At 37.9% G+C, this 17684-nt stretch overlaps 1 protein-coding gene across 33 annotated transcripts in view; it reads left to right on the top strand.

The window, feature by feature from the left end:
* Window positions 1–17684, top strand: part of DLG2 (discs large MAGUK scaffold protein 2) — a 1027768-nt gene that overhangs the window by 960928 nt on the left and 49156 nt on the right. For all 33 annotated transcript variants that reach the window (XR_011090260.1, XR_011090255.1, XM_068660895.1 and 30 more), the window contains one exon: window positions 9251–9427. Coding sequence is in view for 31 of the 33 variants with exons in the window: in XM_068660895.1 (XP_068516996.1) it covers window positions 9251–9427 (177 nt within the window). In the remaining 2 variants the exon portion in view is untranslated. The remainder of the gene's footprint in view (window positions 1–9250; window positions 9428–17684) is intronic.

Below are 17684 nucleotides of genomic sequence, written 5' to 3'. Positions count from 1 at the left end.
GTCACATTTGGAAGCAGGGAGGGAGGGGATGGCTACAAGCAGTGCTGCACACAGACTCCCAGTGTTTTGGTCTTATTGTCTCTGAAGATAACATTTTATTTTATTTTATTTTATTTTATTTTATTTTATTTTATTTTATTTTATTTTATTTTATTTTATTTTATTTTATTTTATTTTATTTTATTTTATTTTATTTTATTTTATTTTATTTTCCCTGGGGGGAAAAATAAATTAGTATTTTCAGGCAGGGAATAAGTAAGTTACCATTTTTTTAAAACTAAGAATCATGGAACTCTTTGGCTCCTGTGTCAAACCGTGCAACCCACAGGTTGAAATTTCAGGTGAAATACCCGGTAGTTTAAAGTATCCCTAATTTGACATCCAGTCACTTTTCTTTTTCTTTCTGGATATAGATAATCTTAAATGTCACAACACAGGAATCTGTGCTGCAAACCTGTATGGGTTCCTCAGACAGAAATTTGAGATGCAGTCAAGCTGCAGTTTCACTGAGTCTGTGTGGGGAGAAAAAAACAAATCCATGAAGAAGCACATGCAAATTTCACATCATTTTGATGCATAATCCTTCAGCCAGGTCAAGGTCAGTCAGAAATGATTGCATTTCTTTAAAATAACCCCTCAGGACAAACCTAACCTAAGTTTTCCATTTTGTTGTGTAATTCAAAACTCACTCACAAATTTGGGGCTTCATAATGAAATTTCACACAGTTCCAAAAGTACTCCTCAAACAGCATGTTATTGCAGATCTTCTCTGGAGTTTTTTCAAAATACTGTAGCCTAAATACATTAACAATACATTGAGTACAATGTAAGTGAATTTAAAAGATTCTACATTTATCAGAAATGCAACTAAAAATAAAAAAAAAAAAATATGGTAAGGGTCAAGGAATATGCTCACAGTTTAATGCTGGTTTCAGATTTTTGCAAATCAAATGGAAATTCTGTTTGGCCCCTTTATGCCCTGTAAAATGTTGAAACAATGAAAAGCAGAGAACATGAAAGAGCTTCATTTTCTTGGGTTACCTTTCAAGTACTTCTAGAAGAGCTGGAAGCCAGATAAGTCTGAAAGCAACATGAATTCTGTCTATGTCCATGGCTGAAAAGCTAAAGCTGCTGGTCCTTCCTCACAGTGGGCTGTCACCTGTGCTGCATTTCCTAGAACAGCGTGGAATTGATCATCAGGTCCACTGTCCCAAGCAGTGTGTTGTGATGGGCACACAGACAATTTGGCAAATGAGCTAAAGACAAGGAACATGATCAGTCATCCTTCCTGCCACTGATGAAGTTAAAAGCTTCAAAACCTCTCTAACAACATGAGTCCCTGAGGCTCTGACAGGCAGCTTCCTGAAGTGATCAGTGATGCTTCACACCTCTAGCTTCGGAGTTTCATATCTGAGACTTCTGTTTTCCTTCCTAAACACCACCGATCTTGGCTGTGACATGGCACAGTGACAGAGATTGTGGCATTGACAGAACATTGTGTGCTGTTGCACAGCAAGAGCATGAAAGTATAGCATACATTCATTGATTGACAAATTTTTAGAGGGGTTTAGACTTCTGAAAGCATTGACTTCAAGTTTTTCAGTGTAGAAGAACCCATTGCCTGGAGAGAACACAAGAACTAGCAAAGCACCCAAATAAGCAAACCAAACAAGCACTGCTTGTAGGAGCTGATATTAAGGATCATGGCAGGATCTGCAAAATGAACAAAATATTCCCCAATGACAAATGGCAGTCCTCTTTCCTGATATAAATACAGAAAGAAAATATCTCCCCTCTCCTAGTGAAATCTTTCTGGAACTAATGCTGCTGTCTCCAAACCTCTTTTCATTGAAGTCTGTGGCAAAGCTCTCTACCAAATTCCCACTAGGAGCAAAATGATAAAGAATAGCTTGGAGTGAATAGAGAAACTGCTGAATGAAATAAAGAAATAGCATGACAGCAAATGGAAGGGGCTTGGATGTAAATGTATGATAGGATTTGGAAGTGCCTGAAGGGCAGCCCCAGTCCCTCAGGCTCTCCATCAGTGGAAGCTTAGACCTACCAGCTGCATTAATACTCCAAATTTCATGTGCCTGGGAGCATCCTCCAGACTTATGGCCCACCACTGCAGCCCCATCCCTTCCTTTATATCCTATTGCCCACCACATAAGGGACATGTATTCAGATTGTTGCTGGGAACGATCCCTAGCCCATTCTGATTTCCAAAGAGCACTTGGAAACCATGCTGAAGTGCCCTAGCATTGTTTAATATAATAGTACACATGTTGCTGGCACTTGTTCCTCTCAGGCCAACTACAGTAATTGAGGTTGAGGGGATCAGCTTCATGATGCAACATCATTAAAACAGGAAATACTCATTGGAAAGAAACAAACACACAACAAACCAGGAATCACGGTTTCTTTCAGTCAAAGGCCTGAGACAAACATTTTTGTTTGTTTGTTTGTTTGAAACCACACTGTTGTAGTATACTTTTAATGAAAGGTGTTCTTCAAAACAGTCCACTCCCAACCCTTTCAGAGGTGACAATGTGTGACTGGATCATTTCTAGCACAGGGGCTGCTCTGGCAGCCTGTAGGCATTGCAAGCAGCACCTCAGAGCTTCCCAAGCTCACATGGGGAGAGCAATCTTTCAGTATGATCTACACGTAGAATTCACCTGTTCAGCTTCTCCAGATGAAAGAAAACCTGGGAGAAGAAGGTGGAAGTCTTTATTGGCATGCTACCAAGTGAAAATTTAACCCTTCTAATAACATCTTAATTGCATTGCAATGGCTGTCTCTATCACAACACTGCTGTGCTCTCTGTTGTAGCTATAGCAATGAATTACACTAGGGTTTCTTTCATTTTGCTTTAATGTTTTCTTCAAGCTGAGCCTGCAAGTGGGTGGAAATACATCTATTACCGAGAATGCAGAAAAGACAGCAAAGAAACTTGGGGTCAAATTCTGACTCTAGTACTGAATTACTGTATAAAATCAGGAAAATTATTAGATCTCTGTGTGTTGAATTTCCCCAATGTTTAAAAAAAAAAAAAGGGGGGGGAAGAGGAGGGCATAAGGCAGATGTAAAGAAGAGGAAGAATAGTTTATCTCTCCCTAAATCTCTGCTAAGGAAATTTTCAGAGAAAATGGTGATATCCTTAACTCATGTAAATGCAGATATGCTAGCAGATTGCAAAAGAGTTAGGGCTGTTTACAGAAACTGAAGATCTCTCCTGCTAAATGTTGTTGTCATTTCATAATCAAGTAAATGGCAAAGAGCAGCCTGTAAATTTATGTGCAAACTCCCATCTGTGCCAGAAGAAGAAAGTAATTTCAAAGATGCAAATAAAGCTGCCACACAGTACCTGAACTGTATCATATTGAGATTACTAGCCATGGTACAGTGATATGGGAGATTTGTTTTTTTTTTGCACTGAACATAGAGGGGCATTCAGCAAAATATATTGCTGTGCTTGAAATGCATTAATATCCCTTGCCTTGTCAGGAAGATCATGAAGACTACTTACAAACAGTGTTTAATACCTCAGATGAGGAATCAGTTTCTCTGTTAAATTTCCTTTTTTTGTCCCCGAGCTTAGCAAGACCACTTACTCTTTCTGTACCTTACTTTTAATTTTGGAAATGCTGGTAACAATACAGGCATGGTGGGTGCCAGTAGGTTGCAATGCATGGGATTGAACCATGAATTGATTTGCTATTTCCATAAATCTAATATAAGTTCTCCTATGCCAAATATTTATAACTTCTGATGCAAGAAGAGTTATTACTAGAATAGAAATTAGAATATGAGGAAACACTTCCTTACCATGAGAGTGACCAAGCACTGGCACAGGTTGCCCAGAGAGGTTTTGGAGTCTCCTTCTCTGGAGATATTCAAAACCATTCTGGATGTCATCATGCACAACGTGCACTAGGTGACCCTGCTTGGCAGGACGGGGCTAGACCAGGTGATCTCCAGAGGTCCCTTCCAACCTCAGGCAATCTGTGATTCTGTAAATTTACTATGCGATGCAGCTTAGTTTTTCAACATACCTCAGATGCTAAAGTGTTTACACTAAATTGAAGAAAAAAGAGTCCCCATTTTAGTGGTCTTCACTGTCGTATAGACACCTCACTACACATTTGGTAGTATACTGTGTCTTGGCACTGACCATATTTTCATTTCAAACAAATTTTGAGCAAGGAATTTTGATGCTGTTGTGAAACGCTTGTCTCAAGTTTTACACTGAAGTGGGTTCCTAATAATTATTAAGAAGCAACCAAGCAAAAAAATAAAACCTGTTAGGTTCTTTCCAAATTACTTCTTGGATTAGCTTAGTGCAATGATCACTTCTGAAGTCTGGAATAATATCAGGGACTCATATAATCTTGAATATTTCTGATATCCAGCATGTTCTAAATGTTTCACTTCTCAGGACTGTGCTTCTTAATTTTCTACAAGCAGGAAACCTTCACAAAGAAGACAGCAGCAATGTATGGCATTCAAACAGCACTTTTTAATTTCAGAATTTTGTACAAATATTAAATAATTTTCCCCAAACTCAAGCAAAAAATTGGAACTGGGGGAAAAAAGAAAAAGTCATTAATGGAAATGCAGCACATATCCTTTAAAGCTTTGGTAATCACAACCATTCCTATTGCTATTTTTCTAATAAGGTAATTCATAAGTTCAACACACTTGTTTGAATTGTTTTCAGCAAACTTTGTTTCCTATTTCAGTGTTTTATACACACTTCAGAATAATCACTGGTCTTTCTATATTTGTAACCCAAAAATGTCTCATCTATCCTGTGTAACCCAGGTTCCTATTTGTGAAATGCACTATCCAGAAGATACTGAACAGAAATTTTTCTTATGCCGATGTGGCCTAACAGTGACATCGGTGATGGCTATGAAATGAAAGTTAAATAATTTAAACTGATTTCCTTTGTCATAAAGAATAACTATATCTGTTCAACAGTAGACTTAATCAGCTGACTGGGAAAAATGAGCCTTGTAGAGCTCTTGGTTCTGTCCTACGTGATCCAAAAAGGGCTAAACAGTGGATGCAAATAGCTGGCTGAGGACTCAAACACCTGAAGGAAGAACTCCTATTTAAGATGTGCTTTTGTCAGCTGTGGAGAAAAAAGATAAATTAAAGAAAAAAAAAAAAAAAAAGAGAGAGAGAAGCTGTTAATATCCATGCCTCTCAGATATTCACCATTAGAAAACTGTAAGGTTATTGAGGTCATTATTATTTAAAATTGTAGTAAAAGACACTAAAAATGAGTTACAGCAACCCATGAATAAGCAGGCAGCATTTAGTCATGTCAGTATGCTCAGTAAACTCGTTAGCTCTGCTAATCTATATCTCCATAATCTACACTGTGTGCTTGTGTTGTGGGGAGATACCTTTAACTTTTCAAGGAAAAATTCATGGGTCTGTATGGGGTAAATCCTAGTCTGAATAACACTTCTTGGTGCTTCTTTTAGATATCTTCATCTCTCAGAGATGTGTGATGTGTGCTCCTTGGTAGGATGGGTCTCTTATAGGACTGGGCTGCTTATGTCCTCTCCATAACATTTTGCAAAGATACTAATGCATTTCAGCTTTTCTTCTGATATTCCCCATGGAATGACAGAGCCTATCTTGTATGGTATCTGGCTGAAAAAGCCAGGCAGACTTTTCTGAGAGCTGGACTTTTCATTGAATCATAGGATAGTTGGGGTTGGAAGGATCCTTAAAGCCCATCCAGTTCCAACCCCCTGCCATGGGCAGGGACACCTGCAAAAGGGAAGGTTGCTCAAAAAGCCCCATTCAGCCTGGTCTTGAACACTTCCAGGGATGGGGCATCCACAGCTTCTCTGGGAAACCTGTGCCAGGGCCTCACCACCCTCTAAGTAACAAATTTCTTCCTCATATCTAATCTGAACCTACTGTCTTTTACTTTAAAGCAATTACCCTTTGACCTATCACTACGTGCCCTTGCAAAAAGTCCCTCTCTAGCTTTCTTGTAGGTCCCCTTTAGGTACTAGAAGGCCTGTCTGTGGTCTTCCCGGAGCCTTCTCTTCTCCAGGCTGAACAACCCCAACTCCCTTAGCCTGTCTTCACAGGAGAGGTGCTGCAGCCCCTTGATCATCTTTGTAGCCCTCCTCTGGACTTGTTCTATCCTAACATCTTCTTGTGTGAGGGTCCCAGAGCTGAATGAGGGGTGGGATGTCACAAGAGCAGAACAGAGCAGAGGGGGACAATCCCTTCCCTCCCCCTGCTGGCCACGCTGCTTTTGATGCAGCCCAGGGTACGGTTGGCTTTCTGGGCTGCAAGCACGCATTGCCAGCTCATGTCGAGCCTCTTGCCAACCAACATCCCAAAGGTCCTTCTCTTCAGGGCCGCTCTCAATCCATTCTCTGCCCAGCCTGGATTTGTACTTGGGATTGCCCCAACCCAAATGTAAGACCTTGCACTTTCCCCTGTTGAACCTCATGAGGTTGGCACAGGCCCACCTCTCAGGTCTGTCCAAGTCCCTCTGGATGCTATCCATTCCCTCCAGCATGTTGACCGCAGCACACAGCTTGGTGTCATCAGCAAACTTACTGAGGGTGCACATGCATGCAACAGTGTCTAGAATGAAGAACTCAACTTGTTCTATAGCTGGGCCAACTGCCTACTTGTAAAAGTATGTTTTACAGAACTACAAACGGTTTCAAAGTTGTAAGCTTAAACACGTATAAATTTAAACCTGTCTCTTAATTTGAAATGTTTGTGAAAGAGCACTGAAGTCAGCTCTTGTATCATTTTCATCTAGTAATGGAGTAATCAGCATCTGTAGAGCATGCAGCTACAAGTCCTTCACTCTCTGAAACATTTGCTTTAAAATTCTCTTGTCTATCTATAATCTCATTTTAATTATCATTACATGTGATTACTCCAATCATAGTAAGTCAGTGGCAAACTGTGCATTCTGCATTCCCTGTTAATGTCAACTAGCACGACGGCAGTCTGTGATGTTAAGTTCTGCTCTAAGGTGAAAATGTCTGTTCAAGGACAAAAAACACCGCTCTGATTTCTTTCTCCTCCTTAGCTTTTCAACACACCCTTTACCTTAGAACTTTCAAAATATTGAGCATTTCAGTTTGGCATGCAGTTTACCTCTGGGATGTGACAGTCTTGCTTATTCTCTGCAATGGAAAATATTGTCACTTGTTTTGAGTGATTTAGTTGTGTGTAGATTCAGAATTGTAACATCTTCCCAATATTCAGCATGGCAGCCAGCTCTGTGATCAGGCTTTTGAGATGTTGATAGGCTTCCATGACAAGGAACAGAATTACTCAGTGAATTTCTCAGATGATGGCTCTTTAATATGGTGATAAAATTTAGAGTGTTGCATGCCGATAAGAGCAATACCAACAGAATGATGTGCTGTAAGTCTGTTTGTATGTGCACTGCCATTTCTTCAGAGATTGGGTGTCATTAATTGATTAAGGATAAGCAGCTGATGGTGCATAGCTTCCTCTTCATCACTCGACCTCATAGAAAGCCTTATTTGAGAAGGCAACAGATGATCTGCTACTGATAAGAATCCTTCACAAAAATATTTTTTTACTAAGATATAGCCAAGTTTTTTTTTACTTTCGTTCCAAGAACATTTACCAAGAAAGGCACAAGCTCATCCAAGCTCATGGATTACATAAAGTTCAGCAGGATTAGTTATTGTGTTCATCCTCAGAGAAAGGAATTATCTGGGCTTTTCTGAAGCTGTTAGACTGTAAACTCTTTAAGAGAATGCATATTCTAAAAAGCATTTTTTCTCTTCATGAAGCAGATCCTTCATGCAGAATGAGTGCTTATGAGACCTTTTGAATGATTTTGGTTGCATAGTTACAACTCCAATAACTTTTTTTTTTTTTATAAGTTCTCCTCATTATGAGAGGTAGCCTTGAGTGTTTTAATTTTACCCATAAAGATGTTATAATCATTCTGTGCAACTATGCTACAATGCATAACGATTAATTATATCAAATCCTTCTCACAGATGTGTTTACCAATGAAGAAATTACTTCAACTTTATTTCTGACAATAAGGAGTTGGTCTTATTATGTCCCTCTTGGGATTTTACTCATCTATCCTTTCTGTAGTTAGTATTATAATCATATTATTTACCCTATAGGAATTTCCCTACGGGAAAATAAACATCAGTTGTTGTCAGGCACACGTTCTTTAAACTGTATTTTGTATGGGAAAAAAAAAAAAATCTATATATCTTCTCCTATTAGAAACCAAGATCTAGGTTTTTATCTGGATAACTTCAGCTAGCCACCTGCACACAAATAAAGCCTTTCTGGAATTCATGTCCAGGGCCTTTCAATGGGAAATACAGAGTATGTTGACCCCAGGGATTGCTGGTGGAGGTGCAGGGCATAGGCCTAGATGAGGCTGAGGATTGTTTTCACTGTAGTTTGGTAATACAGAGCTCAGTGCAGACTGAAGGTCTTTTTCAGGATCTGGTTGAATACATTGGCAATTAGTTCATGCTGAATTACTCCCAACAACAGTTTAACAACCAGTTATATTAAAGATGGTTCTCCATTTCTGCTTTAGAGTCCATATACGGATATTAATATATGTACCATACACAGGACATGTACATAATATATGTACTGTACATAGGACTATTGCATAGGCATACCCAAAGCAGAGGTCCACTTTAAACCAGTGGAAAACCTCATCAAAATCAAAGAAAACAACTAGATATCTGGACAAGTTGTGCTGCACTGGGGGACTGGATGTGGACAGAGAAACTGGTGGTGCTGCATGCACCTAGAGGGCATTTTGAAGGGACATGTGCCAGACTATCATTACTTTGATCATGGCATCTTTCAGTTTAGTTTAGTTTCAAGTTTCAGGAATTCCATCCTATCACAGGAACAATTTTAACAGCCACAAATTACTTCTGGCAAGGTCACAGAGGAGTTTCCGGCCACCGGACTTTTTTTGCTGGATACTCTGAAATGGTGATTGTTCTTTATCGAGTGAAATAGTAAATATCATACTTCACTGTTCAGTTTCTCTTAAAACAAATGTATTCTGTAAACATTACCTTCAAAGCAGGAAGTTTTCCTCCAAGACCTTTCTCTTTGGAAAGGAGAACTGGTTAGCTGGAACATAAAAGATGACAAAATGTTCAGAAGTAAATGTTTCCAAGACTGAGATAATCACTTGTCTTTACATCTTTATTTCCTTTCACAGAGCTATGTTTGACTATGACAAGAGCAAAGACAGTGGCCTCCCAAGCCAAGGACTCAGTTTTAAGTACGGAGACATCCTTCATGTCATCAACGCCTCAGATGATGAATGGTGGCAGGCGAGAAGGGTCACTCTGGAGGGAGACAGTGAGGAGATGGGAGTTATACCCAGCAAGAGGAGGTGAGTGCTGCCTCCTCCTTCCTTCTTCCTTGGCCATGATGTTAAAATATTCCATTTTCTTTAAAAAATAAACAAACAAATAAACAAAACAGTATGCATCAATCTGCTGGAAAAAAATGGGGAAAGTAGAGAAAAATCCCACAGTCATTATTTCAAGAGCTGGAAGATAAGATTTTCACTGTGAGATTTAAAGAGCTTGGGCTATTTAGCTGTGTTGAAAAGAAACTGCAAAGGTGATTTGATTAGCACTTTCACAGAGAAAAGTGGGATGGGGGAGAGAAAGAGAGCACCATCTATTAAAGATAGATTGTCTATTAAAGAACTGCAACAAAAAAAGGGAAAACCAGAACCCAAGTCTGGGAATTAGCACACGTGAAGTAGAACACATGTTTTAATGTCAGGGTGATTAGCCATTACATCAAACTGCTGAGGGATGTGATGAATGTCTTGACATTTTCAAATGAAGAGTGTATGTCTTTCTTTTCTGAGAGTAATAGAATTAAACTGCTGAGCCCGTGTGATATAAAGAACAAGGCTAAATTACATAATGGTCCTCTTTGACTTCAAAATCTGTTAATTTAATCTCTGCCTGTCTGGAAACTGATGGATAATCGATATCACAGTATGCTTTTCATGTAATGTAAATGAAGGAACTTTCTTCCCTTCTCCAAGCTAAATCTAAATCTTTGTTTAGCTGTGATGGATTCATGCCGACTGGTGGAGAGAAAATAGACATCTGAATGTTTCCCTTTATTTGTATTGCTTACTCTGTCTAGGTGTTTTATAAAATTGGCCACAGGTCCCTGATAGTATCAAGACTGCTGCACAAATCAGCATTACTTTGTGCCTTTGTTTATAGTTACTATAAAAGGTCAAGAACTGAAAGGGTGGGAGGAAAATGAAATCTGTCAAGCCACATTACATTTTTCTTTTGCAGCAATACTCCCGTACTGCATATAAACTTTCTATTTCTAGCTATTTCAGCTTTAGCATTAATATAAAAATGATCGTGCCCATTTTTTATAATGGGAAAATGGGATGTCTGATGCTTTATAGAGCACCTGCTGTTTTTTCAAGGAGAGTTGGCCCAGGTGCTAATAGAATTCATGGTAGCCCTTGTTCTAAATTACATAAAAGTAAATTGAAAGGCCTTCAAAAACCTTATTGACATGAGCCCTGCAAAGACCTTATTTTCTCTAATCATGGCCATGTTTGAATAGCAACCACACCAGGGTTTTCAGCAAAAGGCAATTTTGTAGTTTTATAATAGACAAAACTAAAAACTACATTATAATTTTTAAGATGGGGAAAATGTGCCCATTAAACAAACATATATAGTCTCTAGATACTGAAAAAGAAATTCCTGCCTATTATTAATTGCTACACTAGATATTGTTGTAATGACATGATTGGATCACAAATGGGAAAAGAAGAAAGTCTGTTCAGTTTTTACTGAGGAAGTGTGGTACACACCATGAAAGCTACAAAAAGCTGTCAAACATAATAAGATACCTATAAGGGAAAGAAGGGCAAAGCAAAGCAACTGCTGAAGACATAGTGTTGTATCTTCTGTAAGGTGGATAGGATATAAGTGCCTGAAACTTATTGGCTTCCCTACATAGTGATACACAATGATGGGACCAAAGACAGAGGCTTTCTAGTCAAGGTCAGACATACAACACAGCTTGGGGAAAGGATGTGATGTTAAAATATTGGTTACAGTCTAAAAATAAGGGGCTCAAATTTGAGAAGACACAGGTCTCATTACCATGCTCTCCACTTGTCATCCTAATTCTTCACTAGTGAATCTCAGTAGTCTGAAAAAATCAATGGCATCTGATTTTCTGCCTGCACTAATCTAATGATGTGATATACCTGAGCTGGAGTGGGGGAGGGTGCTATTGTTTCATAAAAGGTTTCAGTTATACAAGGTTATTTTTTCAAATGCATTGAAAAGTGACTATTATTTCCTTATTGTGGATTCTGGATGATACCTCAGAACCAGTGAGACCAATACGCTCTCGCCAGCAACTTCTGTGGTCATTTACACCACCCAAGGGGAGGATGAGCAATCAGTGCATACAAGGCTGAGCTATACAAAACTCATCAGACTTGCCAGAATATGCTAATTCAGAATTAAATTTCCTCTACGTGTGCTGGTTATTGAGTACAAGAGACTTGATCCAAAACAGAATAGCCCCACGATTCATCTGACCAAATATAGGCATCTTCATTTAAACTGGTTTCTCCAGGCTCCTGTTATACATCTTATAATTTATACATGTATAGGATTTCTTTAGAAGTTTCATGATATGTGCTAGGACATATTTATTAACAAACAGTAAAATATGTCTTGTGATAGAACAGGAGGAAAAGACCATCTGTGGCTGTTTATTGAGATGTGACTTGTCCCGCAAGCCCACCTTTTTGTGAAGTTGCAGGCTGAAGAGATTTCATATTTGTCTGTGCTTTTCAATCTCCACTTCATTTCTCTTCATTTTCTTTATAATTTCTTTATTATTATTATTTTTATTTCTTGTGTGTGTGTGCATGTATGTGTGTTGTATTTAGATACCTTCCTCTGCCATTGTATATATGCGTAAATATTATACCGTCCTGTGGGACTGCAACATGTTTTGTATTTCGGGTGAGAGGGAGGCTATGCAGATCCAGAGATTATCACTGCCAGGATGAGTCTTTTTGCTGTCTGGTTTGCACCCTATCTTCTATTCAACAACAGCTAATATACAATTATTGCATTTTTCGTAAGTGAAATCATTATGAAATAGCTCTGAAAACCAGTGACCTCTTCAGTTCTACTCAGTATATATATACATGTATGTATACAAATAAATATATGTATACATACATACCAAATCATTATATAAATATAAAATATTTATATAAAATATTATTTCTTTCAGGCACTGTGTAAAGGTAATTGCTTTCCAAGTATCATGTTTTGCACTTTTTTTACATATTTTTCAAGAAGAGCTCCTCAAACAATAACACTGTAGCATGAGTTGATAAGATAAATTTTAAATAATAAGTCATGACTCCATACTCCTTTTCTCCTCTATGATATATATATGATATACCAGAAGAAATCATAATTTCTAACTAGAGAGGAGCCGCCACTCATTATTAACTCCAGGATGTCGGATATATTACCAGCCTTTACGTCTAAGTGATTAAATAGAGTTTGAAAGCTATTTGTCATTAGATTTCAGAGCTGCTCTCAGTGTGTGGACTTGATGTTGTGTAAGTTGTTAAATTGTAAAGTCAAACTTTAAGAGGCAGTTTTGGAGGGTACCACTGCAGCTAAAGGAGATTTCTGAAAGAGGCAGCACAAAGAAATGACAGGGGCCTTGTGTTTCTCCACTGATCTGTGCAAGAACCAAACCTCACAAACTGGTGAGCCAGTGACTTCACTGGGGATGAGCAATAACTAAATGCTCAATATCCAGCAGTGCTGAAGTATTGCTGCAACCCTTTCTGCATCTGGAGACAGCACTTCATCCATTTGTCAGTATGTATTTGCTGCCTGATTACATCTGTTGTTCTGCACCATAGGACTGAGTAGCCAGTTGGGTAGAAACCAAATGTAATGCTATAAAGGTGTTATGATTTTGGATCATATCAGTGTAGGAAACCATAGAACTTCAGCATAAGAGGCTGCAAACCACTTCAGTTGTGGTGAGTCACCAAATAGTTGTTATTGTATAGTAATAATGAATGGATATTACAAGCCAAATTGTTTTTGGTTACATGTCCACAACAAAGATTTATCCAAATTATGCCTAAGGTGAAAGCAAGAACTCTCCCAGGTGTTGGGATAGCTGCCAGTCCTATACCAATGCCTCAACTGGCCTATGGTCTTAGACGAGCACTACATTTACGTATCTGAATTACTACCACATCATCAAAAATTACTATATTTTCTACTAGAGTGGCCAGCAGAATTAGATTTTTACATCAGATTTTTATTAGATTTAGATGTATAGATTTAGATTTTCATTTCTACATATGCTAGGATTTTGATCACAATAATTTTTGGTTGCCTCACTGTCCTTCCTTTTTTCAGGATAATCAAATGTATTCAGCTTCCCATAAAGGTCAGTAGCAGGCAGAGCAGCCTATTTCTAAGACTCCCTCCCCATGGAAATTCTCACATCATTTAAGCAAATAAATAAATTTTTAAAAAAGCATGAAACCAATGTCCATAAGTTAAAGTGTATTAAATTCCTAGACAGATATTTTCATTTAGGAGTAAATGTATTTTAATTTGCTGTAGCATTGGTTTTACACCTTTTTTTTTTTTTTTTTCACTTTGCCGAGCGTCTGCACAGAGAAAAACTTACATTGTAATCCCCATACAACAGCAACCTCCCACTTCAAGAATGGAAAGCTTCAGTACTTTCTATGATGTGTGTACTTTTGTTTGACTTGGGTCTGTGTGTCTGAAATTAATTTAGTTTGCAATTCCACACAAAAGCCTAGCCTAAATTGTCACCACTTCTACTATTGCTCCCACTGTAGGCACTGAGGAGTTGGTCTGATAACACTATAGTATTCACACTAATCCTTCTGTTGTCTTTAAAATGTGCAGCCACAAAACCATAATTCCAAGATTTCCATTTTCAGCTCATTTGAGTGCATGTGGCTGCAAAGAATTGTGTAACTCTGTTATCACTGACTAAAGGTGTGTGGCAGCACCAGCCTGACAGTTGTGTTGTCAGATGGACAGCATTCTCCCTGCAAACACGTGTAACCACACTCTCCTACCAGAGCAAAATGGGAGGAAAAAAAAAATAATAAATTAAAAACCAATGTTTCATGAACATTTTTAAGGGCAAGGAACAAGAGATTTCCTCAGCACAGAAGTCCCTGTGGGCAAAAAGCCAGCTTAAATTTGTTATTCTGCTCAGCCTGGCAGAAGGGCATGTTTATCCACTCAAGTGAGTTTTATTTTTAATGGTCTCCTACAAATTGTCCGCCTTCCTAAATATCACTTAAGACTTTAATGTTTAGATTATAAAACTTTTTAATGTGGCATGATCTTGTAAGCTTTGTCTAAAATGTTACCTGACTATGCTTACTAAGCTAATGAGAAAAAATAAATACGGAGTAAAATTGATATGCATGTGTATATATATAATCCTCTTCCTGCCTCCTGCAATGACGGAAAGTTATCTGCTGAAGGAAAACAGCCATTCGCTTTTAAACAGAATTAAGTTGTTCTACAGTATTATGAGAATTCATTTTCTAATAGCATTAGATCTACCATTTTCATAAAATATTGACCAGGTGCTAAGCTGCTTTCTATAAGCAAGTCAGTGAAGGTGAAGAGCTAAAAGACAACATGTTCTCTGCTATTGAAAAATTCTGATGTTCTGTTGCAAAACTACCACTTCAGGTATGCTCAAAGATAATTTGGAGAACAGGAATTTATTGGTACACTCAGACCTCACATAAACAAAGCTAAACAGTACAAAGAATGGAAGCAATAAAAGACTATGCACTGACTCTACATATTTGGACTATAAATAGTAATCCACATTTTCACTTATCTTTCACTTGATGGGCAGGCAAAACAAATGTAAAGTGGATGTCATGGAAATGGCTAAGCAAGACATGAAGAAACATGTTAACAAAGATGTAAAATGTAGCAAGTTTTTTTTTTTTTTTTAATCCATTTTATATTGCATTCTTATATGTAGTAACTCTCATTACTACAGTTCTCATACTGGATTTGGAAGTTGCTTTCATTCTACAAAATGTCTCAGTGCCAAATCCATGCAAATTAGGCTACTGTAACCATTTTATTGTATTCCAGACATCGTTTTTTTGTTTGCATCCCTACATCAATGATAAATGCAATTATTAAAGATTAATATATATCTCACTTGTTATTTTACATCTCCACTGAGAAGAATGATTAGTGCTTTTACAAAGGCACTGACAAAATTCCCAGTGGTCCATTAATACCCAACAATAAAGGTTCACAGTTCATGTTCAGTTGAGGTTTACTCAATTTCTTCTTGTTTGCAGTGCACAAAAATATCTGAAAGTCTTATTTTGAAAAATCCCATTTTCAAGAGACATGAAAGGTGTTTAGACATTGCAATGCCTTTAGGTGTTGCATCCCAGTAGCAAGTTACTCAGAAAATGAGTAAGAAGGGAACAGCATCATAAGGAACTAAAGTCTTGAACTTGCTAGCGAGGAAATATTGAAGTCTGAGGTATATTTTGAATGTATTTCTTCACTCCTTTAGCCATACTGGGGAAGAGGAGAATGAATCCCTATCATTAGTGGAAAAAGAAACAAATCATAAGGTGTCTCCTATCATGAGAAGTTTTAAAGTTGTGAAGCCAGGTGGAAGGTCGTATCTTACCTCACCCTGGTTACTCAAAAGGCTGGAAGAGGTATTTTTAGATTATTGTCCTTCTACTAATTCCTCCAGATGAGACAGTAACTCTCTCTTTTCATCACACAAGAAGCCTAAGCAAATGAACTAGAAATAAAGTTTCTCCTGTGAGTACAGATGCCCTGGATGCAAGCGTAGCCACAATACTTCAATGCAATACTTCAATCTCAAAATCTTATTTCCCCTTGAGGTTAATGAGATTTAAATCTCCCTGTGGTTACACAAGTAGCGATGGAATAGCTTGGGACAGCTTATAAGTTTTTACCTCAATTTATCCTTTTTTTTTTTGTTTTGTTTTGTTTTTTTGGTAAGGGAAGAAACTTGCATGAATTAGCATCTTTGAAGAAAACAAGTACACAGTATATACTCCATCTGCCCCAGATCTCAGATGGTCTTAGACCATTTCACTGTACACCGTAATGTTTCTGCAGGGAGCTACACTTGGAGAGCAGGTGGAAAGCAGGAGATGCAATCCTCATCAGTTGTGCTTGATGAGGCTGTCTCCATGTGAGGCTCAGAGATTTTCAGCTCCCAAGTCACATCTTTGAACATCTCTTGAAACCTCATTTAGCCTCAGTGACCCCCAGGCAATGGGACTTGAGCCATGAAGTAGTTTTTGAAGTTGTGTCCTTGCTTTTCTCAAACCTGTAAGCATAGTTCTACCAAACAGATTTATAATTAGAAAGGGGCATGGGATCAATGTATATCATGCAATTTTTGGTTGAAAAATTGTGTCTCTGCAGAATTTGGCAGAGAAGAATCCTTCCCCTTCACTTAATTTTTTGCTCAATCCTTTTATAATCCAGTTTTGTGCAGCAGTGGTGAATGAAAAATGAATGCAGTTTAAAGTGAAACTTTTCTTCTTTTAAAAGCAGTTTCCAGTGCTGATTGTTCAAAACATTGTCCAAGGGATGGTGGCTGTACTAGCAGCTAAAACAATGGAGAAGTGTAAAGAATTTAGGCATTCCCAATGTCAGCTACTGTAAAACACTCTTTGTGCCTAACCTCCTCTTTTTCTTGGGGATAAAATGACTCATTTATTTTTGTTAAAATATAGTGACTGAAAAAGATTCAAAAAAACACTAAAAATGCTTGAATTAATGTTCCTTTTAAAAGTTAATTAAAATATATATTTAAAGAGCTGGATCAATGATGCATGCAAAACTGATATTCAATATTTTTTATTTTCTGTCATTCACAACAATTTTTATTCCTTTTTTTTTTTTTTTTTTTGGCCTCTGTCTATGGTAAAAATGTCCCAGTAGCTCTGATGAGAAATTATAGAATCATCTTTGTTCACTGCAGCCTACACTCTGGACACCACAAAGACAGAATCTTTGGAGAACCAATTTCTAATAAATTTCTCCAGAGCATGCAAAGAAACAAAGCTTTTCAGACATTTGGATATTGGGAGGATTCCTAAAGGAAAATGAGAGGTTTATTCCTTACACCAGAGCAACATCTTGTCACACTTCAAGTCCCTCACCCAATACATGAAGGCAGTGGAGCACCTGAGCCAAAGTGCTTTAAAATAATTTTATATCCTGGGTGAAGCCATTTATTTTCTGCCAGTTTTTCTCTAACAGCTAACCCATTTTGTTGACACTTTGGGCAGCAGCAGTACTGTAATCACCCTGGGATGCATGAAATTTTGGCTTGGAAGTTTACTGTTCAGCTAAATAATAAGTAACTGAAAAGATGTCTATTATGAAACGTGTCAGGAAAATTGTAACGGGAGACAACACTGTATGCTATCCTCAATACAGTTTGTAGATTATGAAATGCTTGTAATATTCAGCAGGCATTATAAGCATGTATGAACACTGTTG

This window comes from Anas acuta, chromosome 1 (genome assembly GCF_963932015.1).
Source record: "Anas acuta chromosome 1, bAnaAcu1.1, whole genome shotgun sequence".
NCBI lineage: Eukaryota > Metazoa > Chordata > Aves > Anseriformes > Anatidae > Anas > Anas acuta.
This window is presented reverse-complemented; position numbering and strand designations above follow the sequence as displayed.